Here is a 19,749-nt window from a genome sequence, read left to right as displayed (position 1 = left end):
GTAAGACCTCCCGAGCAGACAAGACCGGGGGTGGGGGGGTGGAGGTAGGGGAGGTGGGGGGGAGAGGAGGAGGAGAAGAGGAAACCGTTTTTCAAGAAGACACATCAGACTTTTATTGTGGCTCCCAGGAACAATGGATCCATAAAAGTGAGATGTAACTACACTTGAGCTTAAATATCAAGGGGCTTTGTCGGAGCTGAATAATGAATGAGGACAATAATCCAGGAGGGAGAAATACGATCTTACAGCGCACTATTTTTTTTAAAATTGTATTATTAAACATTTCCTAGCAATGATCCGTCTTCTTAAAGATTCTCCGGCTTCTCGTTTTTCAAGCCCATCTGCAGTCAGCTGTGCGGCCGAGCGCTGGTTGGGCGCCCGAGGCCCTGCCTCCAGGTCTGACAGCAGCCATGAGGATCTACAGCAGGACGCCAAAACCCCAGAGATCCATCCAGACACCTGCTCCGCTCACTTAGAGCTGCAACTCACTCCTCTTATGGTGGTTTTAGTCTGTCATTGTCAGACTGTAAACTCAATTTTCACACGATTCTGGCAACAATGACTCAGAGTTTTGTCTCCAATTGCAACAATAAGGAGGAATTGATCTACAGTATATTGTGTTTTAATTTGAAGTGTTGATCCATAATAAGATATATTTCCATCTCCTTTGGAGCTCTTTTAACAACAGGTTGCTGCCAGCCAATCAGAATAGAGGATGCTCTGCCTCTGAGTCTCTCTTCTGATTGGCTGGCTGACTGTTTATTTCTGAGTGATTCGATTAAAAAAATAGAGCAGATTTCAGAATAAAACACTCAGAGAAAACGCAATCCTGCAAAGTGTTGGATGGTGCATGGATCCAGGTGGTGGGCGGGGCTTTGTAGTGACATCACAAAGTGACAGGAAGTCCTGACGGCTGGTTTTAAGGCTCAGTTTCTGAATACAGGCTGTGTGCATTTCTCTGTGGACTGAGGCTTTGATACTTTCACAGTATTAATATAGAACCTAGAGCTGTTTTATAATCACACTACACATGGACATCTACCTTTATACTGTATGGAGCTTTAAAAAAACTTGGATGTTAAATTGTACAATCAGCAGTTTGCTGTTACTAAGAACTGGACCTGTCTCCTGTGGCTGCTGTCACTCTCACTCGCAGCAGCTGGACGCCTCACGCATCAAGTATTTCCGGAGGATCCTCAGGGTAACCTGGAGTAACTCGGTCCCACACACACACACACACACACGCACACTGACTCTCCAACACGAAGCAGCTGCACAAGTACTGAGGCCACCGTAATTGGGCCGGCTGGGGGAAAATAAAAAAAGGTCCGGTGACGGCCAGTATTAAACGACGCTCCCTCCCTCCCTCCTTCCCTCCGAGGATGTGGAATCTGACTCAAACGCACACGGCTGTGGAGCTTTTTTTTCTCTTTTTTACAACGGGGGATGATGATTGATAACATCTGACATTTAGGGAGGAAGAGACCAAAGCACCTCACACGGATATTAATGAGCATTTCGAATTTTTAAGCAAACAAACCGCGGTGGCGTCGTCGTTGGTGCTGAAATGTCAAAAGGCGACCGAGGCCGCGAGGGGAAATCATCAGATAAAGTGATGACACAGGCTCCGGCGGCTCCACCTCGGCCGTATTTTGCATTCCAAACATCTGCAACACAATGCACGACACTTGACGTTGGCCCGAAGTCAGTCGAGATCTCATAAATAAAAAACCGAGGTGGACGTCATCACTGGCAGCGGCCGAGCCCCATATGTATGCAGGAATGTGTAGTGTGGGTGTGGTGGTGGTGGTTAAACAGGGGTGGGGGGGTTAAAGGGGGGGGGGGGGGGGTTGGCTGGACATGGTTCATAAACATCAGGACCAGTTCAGGGAGAGGTCAGAGGAAAAGCTGTTGGCCGGGGCAACGCCGTGGACGAACCCACGATGAGATACAGTACTAACATCCAAATGTCACTAACACCGCCCCCTCAGGGGAAAAACGTGCGCACGTTCCCCGATGACGAGAGGAGGCCTCGAGCGCGGATATGGAGAGGTCACGCAGAGGGAGCGGAGGTCACGGTGGGCCAGAAGAGGGGGAGGGGGGGGTGAGGAGGGGGGGAGGAGGGGGGAGGAGGAGGATGCAGATGTGCGGTGGAGAAGAGAGAGGCACGATGGGAGGAAATACAACAAGCTATTGTTTGGAGAGGGGAGGACAGGAGCGAGACCCACGAGAGAGGCAGCTGAGGACTATTCACCAGAGTTTACTTACACACACACACACACACACACATTACACACTCACACACACTCACACACACACACATTAGAGCATGAGCAGCTGATGGAGCCTGAGCTCTCGTCAGACTTTTTCACCACCGGTCATCTGATCCTGTGAGGAAAGGTCACGCCACACTCTCGAGGAAACGAGGACGCCGACATCGACTTTTCCTTCCTTTTTTATTTTTTTTAAAGTCCCCCTAAAGAGGCATTATTTTAAAATTTGTAAAAATGCTCTGCTATGACTATTTTTTTAAAATTAAAATTACTTTCCCACTAAAAAGTTGTTTAAAAAAGCTCCCAAAGAGGATAAAAACAGGTCTACTATTTCTCCCTCATTGAAAAATCCAGATTCTATGAATATTCATGAGTATGCAAATGCATCATGGCTCATGCTAAATAACGGCGGCGCACATTAACGGGGGAGCCAAGTCCAAACACGACTAAACATTTGGGCCACGGCAACTAATGGTACTGTACTTGAACATCTAGCTGTGTAAGTAGATCACATCACAGTGAACAACAAATGAGATGCAAAACAAATTCAACGGGAACGGTTCCTAGGGATTATGATTATGACGTATTAATCCCGACTGTTTGCTGAAAAACTGAATCCAACTTTTTCAAACTCTGGCTTTAAAACTGCATTTTCAAACCTAAAAGGCTCAGTTGTGGCTGCATTAGCGACTTTACTGCTGAAATGTCTCGTAGCAGAACCCAAACACTACATTATTGACATGTTAATAATTTCAAAAAGTCAATTTTTTGGTTTAGGGGGGACTTTAAATTAAATAAAAGCGCAGCAGTTCATCTCATCGTCTGTGTTAACGACGCCGTAAAGGATCATAACGCTACAACACTACACCACCGTCTAATTCATTACAGCGGATGATGCGTTTAGCTGCAGGTTCCAGGGACGAGAGAGGGGGAGAGGGGGGAGAAAGACGAGGTAATCGAAAAGTAATTGAAAGGAGGCTGGTTATTTTCCTTATGTAATTAAATCAGCGGATTATTATGAGAACAAACAGGTCGGGGCCGTGAGGCGGGGCGAGAGAGGATAAGCCCCCTCGAGTGTTTATAGTAAAAAAAAAAAGAAAAGAAAAAGATGAAGAGATTTTAATGACGGCGAGAGGAGGAGGAGAGTCCAGGTCCAGTTGATCCGGTGCAGAATCTGACTCAGGATGAACCACAGTGAGACGACGTGACGCAAAGCTGAAGTTAACCACAGCTCTAATACCGTCTGTGGAGCAGCGGGCGGGGCACAGGACAAACACACTGCTCCTTAATTGTTGTTTCATAATCAACACACACACACAGACACACACAACAACAAACTGAAAACTATTTAGACTGAGTTTGTGTCTCTCTGAGTCTGGTTTTTTGATGTGAAGTCTGGAGAACACGTCTGAACCGCGCCCCTTTCGGTTGCACTTCTGCAAACGACGTGGTGCAACTAGGAATTATTTTCATTCTCTTCTTGGTGTTTGGTTTCAGATTAGGTTCAGTAAAACTCTGGACTCTGGGCTGGAAACGGCCCGAGAGTCCTTCAGACTGTTTGATGTGTCCGTCCAAAAACATGAAGATAATCAGCTGCAAACTGAGAAAATCAGCAAAATAAAACGAAAACAGTGTTTGCTCAATCGAAACTGACGCCCAGTCCCTAAACACTAGCACTCGGTTTCCAGCAGCTTCCTTGGCGATGAAGAGCAGAGATCTGACCCTACGAAATGGGAAATGGGACGCCACTCAACGTAGCTGACGTGTTCACCTACGTCACCGTAGCAACGATGTAGGAGCTGCAACCTGTAGTGGCTTTTCATTCAGGTTTGAAAATGCCGGCTGTTCTTTTTTGTTCCTTCTTCTTGACTCTGGGGCACTACTCCGACACAGAAGGTGGCGCTAATGAGGCTGGAAAGCCGGTGCCACCCGTCATGAAACGAGAGAAGAAGAAGAATTTTTTCAAAGTTTCCTGGTTAATTTCATCTTGCATGTTGGAAGTCTGCACCTGGACTCTTTCCAATTGAAGTGGGTGGTGTTAATGGCGACATATTATGGAAATATCACTGTTTGAAGGCTCTTTAACATATATCTGGGTGTTTTGTTGCCTTCCGGCCCCAAAAATGTGAGAATTGACAAAAAAATCTGTAATTTTCAGGCTCCTGAGGTTGAAATCCATGTGGTTTTATGAGCTGTTCTCTCAAATGTCTAACAATGATGTAACTAGTTTTCGAATTTGCATAACCCCACCCCTACCTGGTACCAGTAGAAGGGGCGGGGCAAGCAGTGGGTAATTTGCATTTAAAGGGACAGGCACTGAAACCAGCCGTTCTGAACAGGGCTGTTTAGAGAGGATGAAAAGAGCTGTGATGTTTGATCCTTGAGGTATTTTGACTGAAGCATGTCACAGACATGTCTTTAAGACACCTCAGAACTATTTTAATCTGTGGAAAAGGGGAATAATATGTCTCCTTTAAGGGTTGGAAAGCACTTCCCCTTACTCTTTAAAGATTTGGGACACCCTACCCGCACATGAGAACGCACAAAACTGAATGAAGTGGTTAAAATGGGACAGGGCCTGAGTGATTGATGATCTGATCTAATTCCCATCCATCCATATGCCTACAACACTTATCCATGCAGGGGCAGTGGGGGGGCGGAGCCAATCCCAGGCGACATATACCCCTCTCCCACTGGCCAAAAAACCTGTTTAAACCCGCTAACAATCGGCCACGCAGCTTGCCAGCGGGGGGGTCAGACCCAGCTCGTTTTGGTCAATGGGAAAGGAGTCAAATGCCGATTGTCAGCGGGTCGACCCGCGTTTAAAAAACCTGTGTCGACCCGCTAATTTCAGTGAGAAAGCGGCTATACAGTAGCTACATACCGTAGGCCGAGGGCGGGGTTCATCTGGACGGGTCTCCGGTGTCTCACAGGTTCAACAAAAGGACAGTGAATGTGACACAGGGAAAACATGCAAACTCCATACACACACAGAGGGAGAGAGAGAGGGGATCGAACCGAACCCAGACCCAGACCCACGCTGCCCTACAAAGGCAAAGTGCAGTATCTGTAAAAATGCCAAACTGAGAAAAACAGCTTTTTGTGTTTTTCATTGTCAGGTTTAAGCATCAAATTATGAATAACTACCAAGTCTATAATTGATTAGATAAAGGTGGACAACTGAATTAAATGTATTTTGTAGCTTGTCTTTCTAACCAATTTTCACCATTTTATGGCAGATACTGCACATTGGCTTGGTATTAGCTACAGAGACTGCACTTTGCCTTGGTTTCACAGTGCTTTTTTGGATGGACAGCAAAATAAAAAGCCCAATAACTCTGGAAATTTTAGCAGTACCAATATCAAATTCTACCAGATTGAAGAGAATATGCCACACTTTTGATTGGTCAAAAAAAGGGGCAGCACTGTCTTGCTAACCGCTGCTCCGCCTGCTATGGTATGACAATATTGGTGAAGTGTTAAAAAAACAAAACCAAAAAACAAACCCTCCAGTGGTGAAATACTTGTCTGTGTCTGTGAGGTGCAATTTCCTCCTTAATATTAAAACACATCAGACAAACAGGCCCAGGCTGGTTTCCTCTCTCTCTGGGCCTGTCACAGCTGACACCTTTGATCTCTCTAATCAGAAAACATCAAGAACAGTTTTTGACAGACTCACGGGTGGGACGCCCCCCCCTCAACTCCCCCTCCACCTTCATCTCCACCTCCACACACACACACACACACACTCAGCACCGTGTGTGCCGTGCAGCCCAGGGAGACGCTGTGCAGAGAACAATATGCACATCTCTCTCTCTCTCTCTCTGCGTGGTGGAGGTAGTGAGGGTGACACCTTTTTAAATTTTTTTTTTTTTTTTTTACACCATGGTGCGAGCGCCTGCTCTTAACGCTCCCAGGTGTCGTCTCTCCGCCGCACGCCGTCTCTATATCTACAGTACCATAATTACTCACACATGCGGCGACTGAACACGAGCAGCAGACTGTCGAGCAAATGCTTTTTTTTTGTCGTAGCCTCAGTAAAATGTGCTTTTTTTTTTCTTCCTTTTTTTTTTTTTTATACAATCCTGATGTCCGGACAGCTGGCGAGCCGAGACTGGCAGCCGTCCCCGGGAAACCAGAGACGCCGCCGCCGACGCCGCCGACACCGAACCAGCAGGGAGAAGGAAGCCTCTTACTCTGACACCAGACTTCCGCTGCGTTCCTCCTACAGCAAACACGCTGTGAAAACCTCTGGTGTGACATCAGCCGGGTGCTGCTGTGTGTAGGCAAACGTTTGGGATTCCTCTGTGACCGCTGATCCCACAACTATGAGTCGACCAGCCGCTGCTCAGCCCAACAACGCTCGTATTAATCGTACAGATTCTTTCTTTCTTTTTTTCATATCTTTTTTTTTTCTTGTGGATTATTGTGTCAACGGCGAGGGGACTCTCTATCCTCCAGCGTCGGCGTCTCCTCCGGAGAGAAAAGAGGCTCAGGTTGCATTATTTGCTTACATCCCTTCGACATTGACACCCACACACTGTCACCAAATGTCAAGGGGAAGGTGGGGATCTCTTTGCAACAGAGCTTCATCGAGCTATGCTCAAAGTTAGATTTTCGCTTCTATTTGGACTTCTGTCCTTGTCCCAGTTTACACGCAACTGAGAGAATCGAATAACTGACGGGAACGTATCCTCCTCCTCAACACCAGGTGGCGATATGCGTCGTTTCAGCGCGTTAATACGGCCCCCTTTTCCGCTTGATCTATTAGCCAGACGGCAGACTGGCATTTTCGAACAACAGCGAGATGGTTGTGGCTAGATGACGTACATGAGCTGCAGGATGTGACGTAGAATCTTACCAAATCTCGTCGAGAACTCCCGACTGGTTAAGTTTATTAAAACTGACATGTCCAGGTGTAAAATAGGGGAAAAAAGCAAAAAGTAAGTGAAGCTATTGGTTGGGTTTAGGCACAGATAAGTAAAGATTACATGTTTTCTAGGATGTCACTTCCTGCAGCTCATGTACGCCGTCTAGCCACAACCCAGCGAGATGGTTAATCGTACAGCTTTGTTCATCTCGTACGTAATGTGCACGTTACTTATTGTGCAGATACGGTGCACGCTATTCCTTGTGGTCATGGTGACTTCGAGAGGTAGACAAGAACGCCGTAACACTACAACAATTGGATGTTTTTTTGTTTTTTTTGTCGTACGCCAGCACGGGGGGTGTAAAACATGCGCACATGCGTTGTCTAGTTAAACTCTGATTAAAGCGTATACATGCCGGAGAAAGTCCAATTCCAATCGCATTGTCTGGGTGTCTCAGTCGGAGTTGGAGAATTCAGAGATTAGTCGGACTAACGCGTTTACATGGACTCAGTTGTCCAGTTGGATCAAGGCAATAATTCGGTTTTCTCAAGCGTCATGTAAACGTACTGGCTGTCCCCAAATGTCAAGGGGAGGGGGGTGTTTTGCAACAGAGAGAGAAAAAGAGAGTGAGTGAGAGTGGGAACCGGAGGACAAGTGAGATGCTGCACACCGACCGGCAGATAGCGAGTGAGAAAAAAAGCAAAAGCAATTTTTCCTCCTTGTTTTTTGGCGAATGCTCTCTGGTTCTCTCCAGCTGGCCTGGTTGTGTAAACACAGCGAAACGCTCTCAGGCTCCGAGCATCTCACACTCACACACACACACACATACATATACACACACCCTAAAACAGGTGCTGATGCTGCTACTCCCTCGGTCCCCAATCTTTTTTCTCCCCCCTTCCCCCCACTCGAACCCACCCACTCGCGCTGACCTTTGACCTCCCAGTGCAGGTGGCAGGTGCTGCTGCTATCGCTGCTCTCTCCATATCTCACAGTCACGAGCAGCGGGACTTCCTCCAGAGGCCGTCATTTATATAATAAGAGAGAAAAGAATAAACAGGAGGCGCGGAGAAGGAAGAGCTCTGCTAAATATTTCAGAGCGTTTCCCCAAAGTCACAACACGAGTTCGAGTTTGTGTCTTTTTTTTTTTCTCTCTACTGTGACTCTTCTCTGCTCTCACTCTGAGATGAAGATGATTAAATGTGGGTTTTTTTTTTTTCAGCTGCAGGATTTCGACATGAACTTCTACTGGAGCTCTGAGCCGCTGACAGTTTGTTACTTCAAACTGCTGCAGCTGCTGCAAACAGGAAAAGAGCGTTTGTTTGAGCTGACGAATTAATTATTAATCGATATATACTGAACGCACCCATCAGTGAAATTAATGACCCTTCATGTTGAGCAATGCATCCGATTCCCAACCTACGGCTGAGGTGAAACAAAAGGCGGTTTATGCGTCCCCTGTGTGTATGTATGTATGTGTGTGTGTAAGTGTGTTTGTGTGTGTGTTGTGTGTGTGTGTGCACCTGCAGCAGAGTGGACCAGGACGCTCTGGTTGGGCCGCAGGTTGCCGAAGTCGAACAGCATCATGTAGGCGGTGATGTAGTTGACGGGGAGCGCCGCCGCCTCCTCGAAGCTCATGCCGTCGGGGATGAGGAAGGTGTGGCTGGCCGGCACCACGGCAACCTCCTGCCACAGCCCGAAGCGGTTCAGCGCCATCACCTTGTCACCGACCTGGAGGAGGAGGAAGAGGAAGAGGAGGATCAATACGCCATGTTAATTAGAGATGATGCTGCGTTTCATTCAGGCGATTTGCAAATGAAATATATTGAAACATCCATTACTGCATCAATACAAGTGAAGGAATAATGAGAGGGAGCTGCACACGGATGACAGGGGTGTTTGAGTTCATCTGACCGGGACAACGAGCGCGTCCATGTGACACAAAGGGGTTTTTTTTTTATTTGGGAGGGGGGGGCATTCTGTAATTATCCTCCTCTAATTTGTACGAACCACTCGGCACAGAAACCCCAAAGTCTCACTGACTGAGACTTTGAGGCTTTCAGTTCCCTGAGCCGCAAGTTGTTCAAACTCAAACTAAACCAAACTATAAACTCTACTGCTACGATATCTATAAGTGAGTGAGTTATGAGGCTCCGCTGACAGTTGTGTCAACCCCTAGCCCCCCCCTCCCCCCGGGAGGTTTTCACCGCCGCAGCGTCCGGCGACATGATGATGGATGTGATGTGATGTGATGTGAGCGGCGGTGCAGCCGGAGCGACGAGACGACGACGAGGCCGAGCGTGGTTTTATTGTTTACGGCGTACAAACAGCGGCGAGACATGCAAACACGCAGCCGAGAGAAAAGAGAAAAACCTCAAACTGTTTGTTCTTGAAGAGAAGGAAGCAAACAGAGAGGAGGAGGAGAGGAGAGGAGGAGGAGGAGGAAGAGGAGGAGGAGGAGTGTGGACTGATCAGAGCTGTGAGGAGTTTCTTTCTCTCAGGTGAAGTATCTCTTTATCAAACTCTCTGATTCTCGACCGTCTCTTTCCAGAAGGACGAAACCCCCCCCCCTTCGCCCCCTCGGCGCCCTCGCTAGCCAATCAGAAGAGGCGGCTGAAGGAGCACAGGAAGCAGAGACGACAGCAGCATTATAAGCCTCTTCCTTTTTTCCCCCCCCCCCCCCCCCCTCTCACTCTTGTTTCCATTCTCCTCACTTTTTCTCTTCCCTTCTTTCTCTTTCACTTCCTGACTCCTTTTCCTCTCACAACTTTAGAGCGTCTTCCTTCCCCTTCTCCAGTCTCATCCTGTCTGCGTCTCGTCGGTTGCTCGTTTTTTGTTTTTTTTTACCCCCTCCTTTCTTCTTCTTCTTCATACCGCGCCCTCTTTCATCATCCGAGCGTCTTCCACCTTCCTCTGTCTCCGTCCGTCTTCCCTCATGGCGAGGAGTGTCCCCCAAATCCCCTTCTTCTTCTTCCTCTTCCTCTTCCTCCTCCTCCTCATCAGTGAGAGACAGGACAATGGGGCCCATCTTCTCCCCTGGCTTCTCTCCACTCATCAGAGTCGCTGCCAGATTCTTCCCCATGGCTGAGCATAAGACAAGCTCTCTCCTCCTGGGAACAAACCCTCTCCACCCGGGCCTCTCTAATGGTCTGGAGGGAGCCATGCGCCTCGCTGTCTATCCACTCCAATTAGAGAGATCTCCCTCTCTCCCTCTCCCTCTCCCTCTTTCTCTTTCATACCCTCATCTTTCTGTATGAGGCCGAGTCATTCGGTTTATCTCCAAAACTATACTTTCACTTTTCCACCGTGTTCCCTCTCCCTTTGTTATTCATGCTGACTCTCCCATCTCCATCTCCATCTCCATCCCTTCCCCTCTTTTGCTTTTCTTTCCTTTCTTCAAACTCATCAGCCTTGCTGCTTTAATTGATGGGGCACAAATCGATAGATGGAGGAGTTTCGAGCTTCTGCAGGGGAAAAAAAAACACACAAACATGACTCACGCATCACATTCAGATGCATCTGCAGCTTTTCTTCTCGTTGCCCACGTACGATACAAAGCTCCAGAGTTACTGTCAGTCACACGGACGACGACGACTATGCTGCTGCTGTTTAGGAACATTGACGGCCGAGGAGAGCAAGAGCCTTGTGACAGGCGGCGAGCGGTGTTACAACATCTTCACAGTGTGACACTTTTCGTTTCCTTTCGGCGGCCTTCGAACACAGAGTCAAGGTTGGGGTCATGGGTGCAGGAGGAGGAGGAGGAGGAGGAGGAGGAGGGAGGTAGTGCTGAACAAAGACACTTCCAGTTAGCTGCTGTATATGAATAGAATTAATCAGACGGTGATTCAGTTTTGGGGCACGAGGGGCCTCGAGTCAGCTGCTCCGTGGCTTCAGAGAGTCGATGAGCTCAGCAAAAAACGATCAGGAGGAGGAAAAAAAAGGGGGGATGATGATGAGGAGTAAAAAAAAAATGGTGATAAAGTGCTGCAGAGTCAGAGGATGGAGGAGAGGAGGTTACACACCAACACCCCCCCCCCCCGGTGTCAGAGAAGGTGCTGTTGAGCTTTATCACATCAGATAATGATAAAAGAAAAGAAAAGCCACGCCCTGTTTGCAGCAACATCTGCAGCGCTGCACTCAATCCTGCAGAAGAAGGAGAAGAACATCTGACTTTCTTCTTTTTCTTCTTCAACCTGCAAGAAGGCCGAGCAGACCCTGAACGCATCGATACGAGATGAGGAGGAGGAGGAGGAGGAGGAGGAGGAGGAGGAGGAGGAGGATGGCATGAGACGGAGGGATTCACCGATTGATGAAGGAAGAATCAAGGGATTATACGACAGGAAGGAGAGCTAGATAAAGAGAGAGAAAGAGAGAGAAAGAGGGAAAGGAGGGATGGAGGAAATACCAGACTGACAATGTAGGCCAGAGGGAGGTAATTGAGAACATATGGGTCAGATCCGACCAAAACTCACAGAGAGAGAAAGAGAGAGAAAGAGAGAAAAGAGAGAGGATGAAAAATGAGAAGGTCTGGAGAGAGAGAGAGAGAAAAAATAAGAACAAGAAAAAAAAGTGCTGATGTTTGGTGTCACAGGAGCTTCGCTGTGATTTGTGATGTTTCCCGTCTTCCTTCGCTTACTCACTGTTATACTTTCCCTCCCCCCACCTCCTCCCCCTCTCCTCCCCTCCCTCCCTCCCTCTCTCTCTCTCTCTCTCCTCTGCAGGTCATCTCGGGTGAGCTCATTGTAGTAGCTGTTACTTCACTCAACTTTATTGTCCTTTTTTCTTTCTTTCTTTTTTTTTTTTTTAATAAAAAGGGGGACGGCGGCCGGCCTGCCTGTCTGTCTGCTTGTTGGAAAAACTCGCCGTCGCTCCAGTTTTTTCAGGTTCAGGACTGAATCGAAATGTCGGAAAGATAGAAAAAAACACCAAAAAAACAAACATAACGTGGTGTTTATACGTTGCCTTATCTAATGAAACCTGCAGAGCTGTGAGCAAACACCCAGACACGCCCCATTGTTGTCTATACCGTCTGTCTTTGTGTGCATGTGCATGTGGGGAGCGGAGATAGACGAGTCCACCGGGTCGGTCTGAGCTGCAGCAGCGGCCAGCGACTAGACTTTCAGAGTCCGGTGGCATCCATCAGGATCGGATCGGCTCGGATCGGATCGGATCGGATCGGCTCGGCACATTCCCCCTGAGCGAGCTGCCAAGAGGAGCTGGAGATCTCCATCCATTAGGGGGATTGGCTCTTAATTTTATAAGCTGAGGGCTACGAGAGAGAGAGAGGGGCGTGGAAGTGTGAGGCCTGGATGTGTGTGTGAATATGTGTGTGTGTATGTGTGTGTGTGTGACCTTTAAATCCAATCTACATCCCTGACAATGTGGAAAGAAGCAATAAAAGTATTTTAGAGACTGGAGTGTTTTAACCTTCTGGCTGGACCAATCACCGGCCACCGATCACCCTCCCATTACACTCCACATGGATGGAGGAGCAGCGGCTGCACTTGACAAGACACCATGTGCCACTCCCAGCCAGATGCTCGCACATGTGAGCGAGCTGCGCGTGCACGTGAGTGAGTGCGTGTGCAAGTGTCTCCTATAAGCTACAACAAACAGCCGTGAGTCAACACACAGCCCGGCTGATGTGTGAACATTTTGAGCTTTTGGAGCTTAATTGTCTCACCGAAGGCGTTGCCTTGGTGATGCCATGCAGCCAGGAGACAGACACACTCACACACTCACACACACACACACACACACACTCATATACACACACACACACTCACGCGGGCTTGTGACTCATCATGCTCAGTGCTCGACAGCGACAGATAACCCTCTTCCCATCACCACATCACATCACTTCACTTTTTTTTTTGATACTTTGATTGATGACGCGGACTTTGAACTCTGATCGCCACATATTGATGATGATGATGATGATGATGATGATGATATTGATATTATATTGAACACAGTCGAAGTGATTGACAAAGAGCGCGAGTGATGCCATCTCTCTCTCTCTCTCTGTCTCGTGCCATGCTGTCTGTTGCCTCGCGCCTCGCCCTTTCCGCGCGCGGTGCGTCTGTCTGTGCGCCACCACCGTCGCTCCCGGTAACAAAAGGCGGCGTTGACTCCCGACTCACCACCGGTGTCAAGTCGGCCATGTTAAACAACCCCGAGGCTCGCCAGACTCTCCAAAATAAAAGTCATCTGATAATTTAGTTTAGTTTTTTTTGGGGGGGGAAAGCAAAGTAGCGGAAGTGAGAGGAACTGTCTCTTTATTTAGCCTTTATCCAGATGTGACAGTTGTATTTATTTAGAGCCACACAGGGGGGCCGAGGGGGTTAAAGTCTGAAAGAGTCTGCACTGTGAGTTACACGACCAGACGCTGCACATCCGGTTTACTGAATTCGCTTATATCTCACACTCATTATTAGGCTACATCTCCTGTGCTGGTTTTCTTCATGTTCTGATTTTCCTTCCTATATCACAAAGGAAACGCTCGCTGATTTTCAAAGCTTTTATTTTGAAGGTGTGACTGAGAGTCTGGTTTCCGGTTCTAATCGTCGCTGTTTCTCGCTGACTTGACGCAGCTTCTGCGCGTCTTGGCGCACATCAAAGCCACGCAGCGTAGGAGCGACTGAGCCGGGGCGGTGGAGTGGAGAGCGTCCCACGGCTTTAGCTTTGTGTTTATTTAACACTTTATTCTTGCAACACACACACACATAGGCTACTCATACACTCGCACACACACACGTTTCATCCATCTCCACCCCGGTAACATCTTTTGGCAGCGCCGTCTGAAAACCGGGGGAGACAAGAGGGGCGACACCTGCTGCTGCTGCTGCTGCTGGGCTCATTGTGCTCAACTCCTGACACACTCCACACTTTAGTTTCCTCCTAAAGACATTAAACGCACCATGAACCCTCTCCAACAGGCTTTTTTTAAATCGCTTTTCCATCCTCAGGCGCACTTCAGCAGAGTGAATGGATGGAGCAGCCACCACGCATCAAGCATTAACACAACTATAAAGACACTTTTATATCATCAAACTGTTCATACGTGGATTATTTGACCAAATGAAGTTTAATTAATTTCATTCTGACACTGTTAAAACGCTGGAACACGACGAGCGAGCCAGAGCAGCGAGCAGCGCCTGACACGCCCATGTCCAGATGTAGCTTCAGCACCACAACGCAGAAAGAAACCGAGCGTTCATCAATTAAACTATAGGCTATTTATTACTATAAATGTGACTTTAAGTGTAAATAAGAAGCAAAAGAGAAGAGTGTTTGGTTTGGTTCTTACTTACTTTTCTGTCCGTCACCTCCTCGCCCACCGCCTCCACCACCCCGGAGCACTCCATCCCCGGGGTGACGGGAGGGGACGGCAGCCGGTCGTACAGCCCCTGTCGCGCCATCAGGTCGGCGAAGTTGAGTCCGCACGCCTTGACCCGCACCAGCACCTCTCCGGCCTTCAGCGCCGGCTTCCCCTTCTTCACCTGCAGCTTCACTTTGTCATAGCCGCCGTAGCCGGTGAGCACCAGAGCGCGGTAGGTGAACGCCTCCTCCTCGGGGACCTTCTCGGTGGTGGTGGTGGTGGTCGCGGGGGGAGTCGCCGCTCCCTCGGCCGCTCCGGTGGCGGCCGGTGCGGCGGCGGACTCGGTCTTGGGCGACTCGGTCTTGGGCTCCTCCGCTGGTGGTTTGGTCTCCTGCTGCTGCTTCTGGTCCACGGCGTTTTGCTGCTGGGCAGGTGCGTCCTCTCCAGACATTGTGCACGGAGCTGTGAGACACTGGTGGGGTTAGAAAGAAAAAGAAAGAAAGAAACAAAAAAAAATACTCAGAGGCTTTTTTTTTTGGTTTTCTTCACGTCTTTCTTCACTGCTTCTGTGGCCGTGGACTTGCTGCTTCTGTTGCCTTTTGCACACACACGCACAAAAAAAAAAAGTATAGATATGTAAGGCTATAATCACAGAAAAGTGCGAGAGTCAGTCAGAGCGTCTTTCTCAGCAGTCTTGCATGGAGACACAAACCCCGACAAAGTGGGCTGATCAGTGGCCAGTGGCTGTCAACGCTGCGCTCTGACAGAGAGAGTGTGAGTGGGACGAGACGGAGGCAGGATGGAAAACACGGAGAGCTTGATCTGATCGAAACTCCGGGATCAGGCGCGCGTGTGATTGGGTGGGTTCGTCTCTGTGGGCTAGGGCTATACCGTGGTGAGCATATATTGCATCAAGCAGAGCAGGGGGTGATTTGCAGAAATGTCCATTATGGCTGAAAGGCAAATAAAAAAAATAAAAAAAAGTTGAGAGCAGGCCTCTGCAAAATTAGTTTGTTGCTGCAAGTCTCAATTAGATTATTAAAGTGATGAGGTTAGAGGAAATAAACGACCTGGCAGATGCAGAGAAGCTTCTGATTAAAGCTGCAGATTAAGATTATTGTAACTGAGAGAGAAAAGATGCTTCAATAAAGTCAATATTGCACAAATCTTTACTTTTTGAGGCTGTTTTTTGTGAGATACCTTCACTGTCAGTCATTATCTATCATTATTTCTTCTTGCAGGAGGCTCTTTTTTTACTTATTTCTGTCTGTTTACTGCTGCCGTGCATGTTTCACAGCGAGGGTTGTGTTTGCTGGAACAGCAGGAGCCAGAGGAAACGTCTGTTTATGCTGCCTGTTCTGCAGAAAGGGGGCTTTGCAGGAACTTTGGGCCTGCGTACGGCTCATTGTTGTCACTTCCCTGAAAAGGCAGCTCCGAAAAAATATGAGCTTGTGCTGAGGTCACGGCAGCGTTTTTGATTAAACGATTACACCCTGATCTGAAAAAGTTGTGCAGCCACAGGAGCCAAATAATAATAATGATGATGATGATGATGGTGATGCTCCATCATCAACAAGGGCTCCAATAAACTTCACAGGTGCAAGAAACAGATGCAACACACACTTTTATCAGATCTTTGTCCCAAAAAGGGACCAGAGTGGATTCACTTTCTCCAGCTGACACACAGAGAGACAGAGAGAGAGAGGCCCAGTGTCCATCCAGAGACCACAGGAGGAGTGGTGAGACACCTTGTGGCCGTAAAGTGCCGCTCAGCACTTCTCAGGCCAAACATCTCAATCGATATCCCACAGGGGGGGGGGGATGGGGTGAGGGGGTTTAATGATGTAGGATGCAGCCGATATCGATCTGCTGCTTCGACACAGGCAAAATGTTACAAGGCAGCCTGTGTGTTTCTTCCCCGTGCAGCCACTCTGAATAAACATCAGTCTGCTGCTGCTGCTGCTGCTCCTGAGACTGGCTCTTCTCCTCATTAGCTCTGACAGGAGCCACTATGCTAATCCACCACCAGCAAGGAGGAGGAGGGGGATGAAGAGGAAGTGCAGTCAGGAACAAATGAGTTAAAGGCTGCTGCAGGTTTTTTTTTTTGGGACTGGATGAGAAGCAGCATAATGCAAAAAGTTTTTCTTCATTAGTTTTCACTGTGAGGAGCCAAGAGAGGAACGTTTCAGAAGACGCTCCAGCAGCTACACAGGGTCTGAAAAAGTATCCATCATCACAGGAAATGGCTGTGGTTTACAAAAAAAGGGGAGCACATACAGGAGGAGGAGGAGGAGGAAGAGGAGGAGGAAGAGAACAGAGACACACTGCGTTGGACACCTGGTGGAGTCTGGAGACTTCCTCTTTTGTCTAAGTAGGTTACTGGATGCGTAATGTTGCTCGGTGGTGTAATTCAGCCTAGGATGAAGCAGCAGAGTGCCACCGCTCTGCCAGGCAGCAAGTCTGGACCGTGTGTGTGTGTCAGAATATGTGTGTGTGTGTGTGTGTGTGTGTGTGTGAGAGCTACAAACACATAGATATTTTCATCTCCATTAAAACTGGGCAAACACAGGGATTTACAACAGATCTAGAGAGAGGAATAATAGCAAAATCATACAAATCCCATTCTGCTTGAATTATTAACACCAATTAGGGATGCATGATAACTATCGGTACAGAAAACGCACAATTAAGTCTGATGATAATGACATTTTTTGCAGCTTAACAGAGCCAGTAACTGTATAATGATCCATCATTGATTTTGCTCGTTTTCAGTCCTACATTGATTTAAAGGGATAGTTCAACATTTTACCTCTAAAACAACTCTGTCTGGTAACGTTCTGTTATTATCTCATAGCGTGGTGAATGTGCAGGTCACAACTTGTCCACCAGAGCGTTGTGGAGTTGTTGGATTGTGTATTTGATGAGTTTGATGAGGAAAACCAAGAAATCCCATTAGCCTCTGTAGCGTAGCTCTGAGCAGCTTGCGGCTCTGCTCCGCCGATCTAAAAATAGCTTGCACTGACAATTAAAGGTAATGAACCTACTGCTAAGACAATAGCGATTATGGAAATGGGCCAATTTGCCAAAAATGTTGAGCTATCCCTTTAAAACAATAATAAATGTTGATTTTTGAAGAGTCATAACTGTTGTTGTATTTGTTGTGATTACAACAGCAGTAATGTCGGTTCTATTATTGTGTTAAGTCAGAGGCAGAGCGATAATGTTAGATTCATCTTTACTCACCACATCTCAGCCTTTCTTAACTTCAGGTGTGTTTATAAATATTGTAAATATTGTCAGTATCGGTGGAAGAAAAGCAGTTATAGGGCATATAAAATGTATGAACGCCCTCAGGTTTATTGTCTGTGGTGACTTATCTGACGTTGTGTGTGTCTTGTCTCCTCCTGAAGATAAATGATATTTATTCTGGTTTGATCACAGCTGTTTTGTGAAGACGTATACGTCCAGAAGCCCATTACCGAGTGGACGGTTATTTGTGTGTTCCTCGTTGCATCAGATTCGTTTCCTCAGCCCATCAAACTTCTCCCTCGTTAACGTGTTACAGGCCTCAGGGATCCAGAACCAAACTAATCTGTTTATCCTCAAATGTTAAGCAACAGTTTTTTTTTCTGCTGATGTTAAATTGAAATACAAAGTGTGGGAGGCGCTCTTGGCTCGTCTAGTCGATTACTCATTAAGGCAAATATCTCAAAAAGGTTAATCACATGGCAGCAACTCAGTGATCAGTCATGGCAGACACGGTGAAAACGATCGGCTGAAGTTCAAACTGAGCATCAGAATGAGGAGGAAAGGTGATTTTGAACGTAGCTTGGACTATTTCAGAAACTGCTGCTCTACTGGGATGTTCTAGCACAACCATCTCTAGGGTTTAACAGAGACAAGTCTGAAGAAGATCAAATAAAATGCCTTGTTGATGCCAGAGGTCAGAGGTCAGAGGAGAATGGTCAGACCGGTTTGATTTGATAGATAATAGGATACGGTAACTCAAATAACCTCTTGTTACGTTCCAGCTGAGCTCTGCAGAGAGGAACATCTCTAAATGCACAACATGTCAAAGGCCACAGCTCACATGGGCAACAGAAGGAGGAAAAACCTTGTCTGGTCTGACGAGTCGTTTCTGCTGCGACATTCAGATGGAACCACATGAAAGTCGGGATCAATCTCGCTGTCGTCCCCTTCATGACCACAGTGGACCATCTGCCTCCAGCTGGATCGTCTCAACCTGGTCCCGACGGGAACGCACATCTTTCAAATCTTCAAATTCATACACATTTTGCATGAAATTACCTCTAAAACAACTCTGTCTGGTAACGTTCTGTTATTATCTCATAGCGTGGTGAATGTGCAGGTCACAACTTGTCCACCAGAGCGTTGTGGAGTTGTTGGATTGTGTATTTGATGAGTTTGATGAGGGGAAACCAAGAAATCCCATGAGCCTCCGTAGCTTAGCTATGAGCAGCTCACGGCTCTGCTCCGCCGTTCTAAAAATAGCTTGCACCGACAATGAAAAGGTAACGAACCTACTGCTATGACTATAGGGATTATGGCAATGGGCCAATTTGCCAAAATGCTGAACTATCCCTTTAAAATAAGAAGTCACACTTTGTGCATAGCGAAACAGACACATGGTCATCTCACTCCCTCTGACCACTGACATGAAGGAGCTGTCAAGTGAGTGTGAGTCAGAGGAATCACAAGAGAATTGTATTTTGTGTCATTATCAGGAAGTCTGATAATAGATAATTAGAAAGATAATAGAATAGTGGAGGATGGTGCTGTGGGTTATGTCAATGACTTTGCACCAGGAGGTTTGGGTTCAAATCCCACTAAAGAGGGCGAAGGGCAGTTTTCTTTATTGCAACCAGCCCCAAGAGTGGACAAGCATTGTATGACTGCAGCCACAGCCAAATTCACCATTCATAATTGCTCTTTTTTGGGGGGCCCCAGTTTGCTTTTGCCTTGGTTCCGCCTCTGCTTTGACCTTTGGGAGTGGATGTGGTGGAAGAGGAGATTCTCATCGTGGACACGCAGCCGAGCCGACACATCTGCAGCAGCTGTGAGATGCTCAACAATGTCGGACGCCGGTCAACATGGACCAAGAAACCTCTGAGGAACGGTTCCAACACGTTGTTGAGATGACGCCACCGAGACTGAAGTCAAACCCGTTCCCAGCAGAGTCGTGGCCAGAGAGTATGTGAGTATGTAACTCATCACTTCTGCTTGGCAACGTTTACAGAAAGTGGAAGATTAGAAACCCAGAAAT

The 19,749-nt window shown here is 47.5% G+C and overlaps 1 protein-coding gene across 1 annotated transcript in view; it reads right to left on the bottom strand.

The window, feature by feature from the left end:
- vat1 (vesicle amine transport 1) overlaps positions 1-15,227 on the bottom strand; it is a 36,140-nt gene extending 20,913 nt beyond the window's left edge. The window contains exons 1-2 of the mRNA XM_085783456.1: positions 14,458-15,227; positions 8,668-8,875 (exon numbers count right to left, since the gene is read on the bottom strand). Coding sequence (XP_085639582.1) covers positions 8,668-8,875; positions 14,458-14,916 — 667 coding nt within the window. The 5' untranslated portion in view covers positions 14,917-15,227. The remainder of the gene's footprint in view (positions 1-8,667; positions 8,876-14,457) is intronic.
- Between the last annotated feature and the right edge of the window lie 4,522 nt (positions 15,228-19,749).

This window comes from Trachurus japonicus, chromosome 8 (assembly GCF_045865225.1).
Source record: "Trachurus japonicus isolate A0001 chromosome 8, Traja_1.0".
Taxonomy (NCBI): Eukaryota; Metazoa; Chordata; class Actinopteri; order Carangiformes; family Carangidae; genus Trachurus; species Trachurus japonicus.
This window is presented reverse-complemented; position numbering and strand designations above follow the sequence as displayed.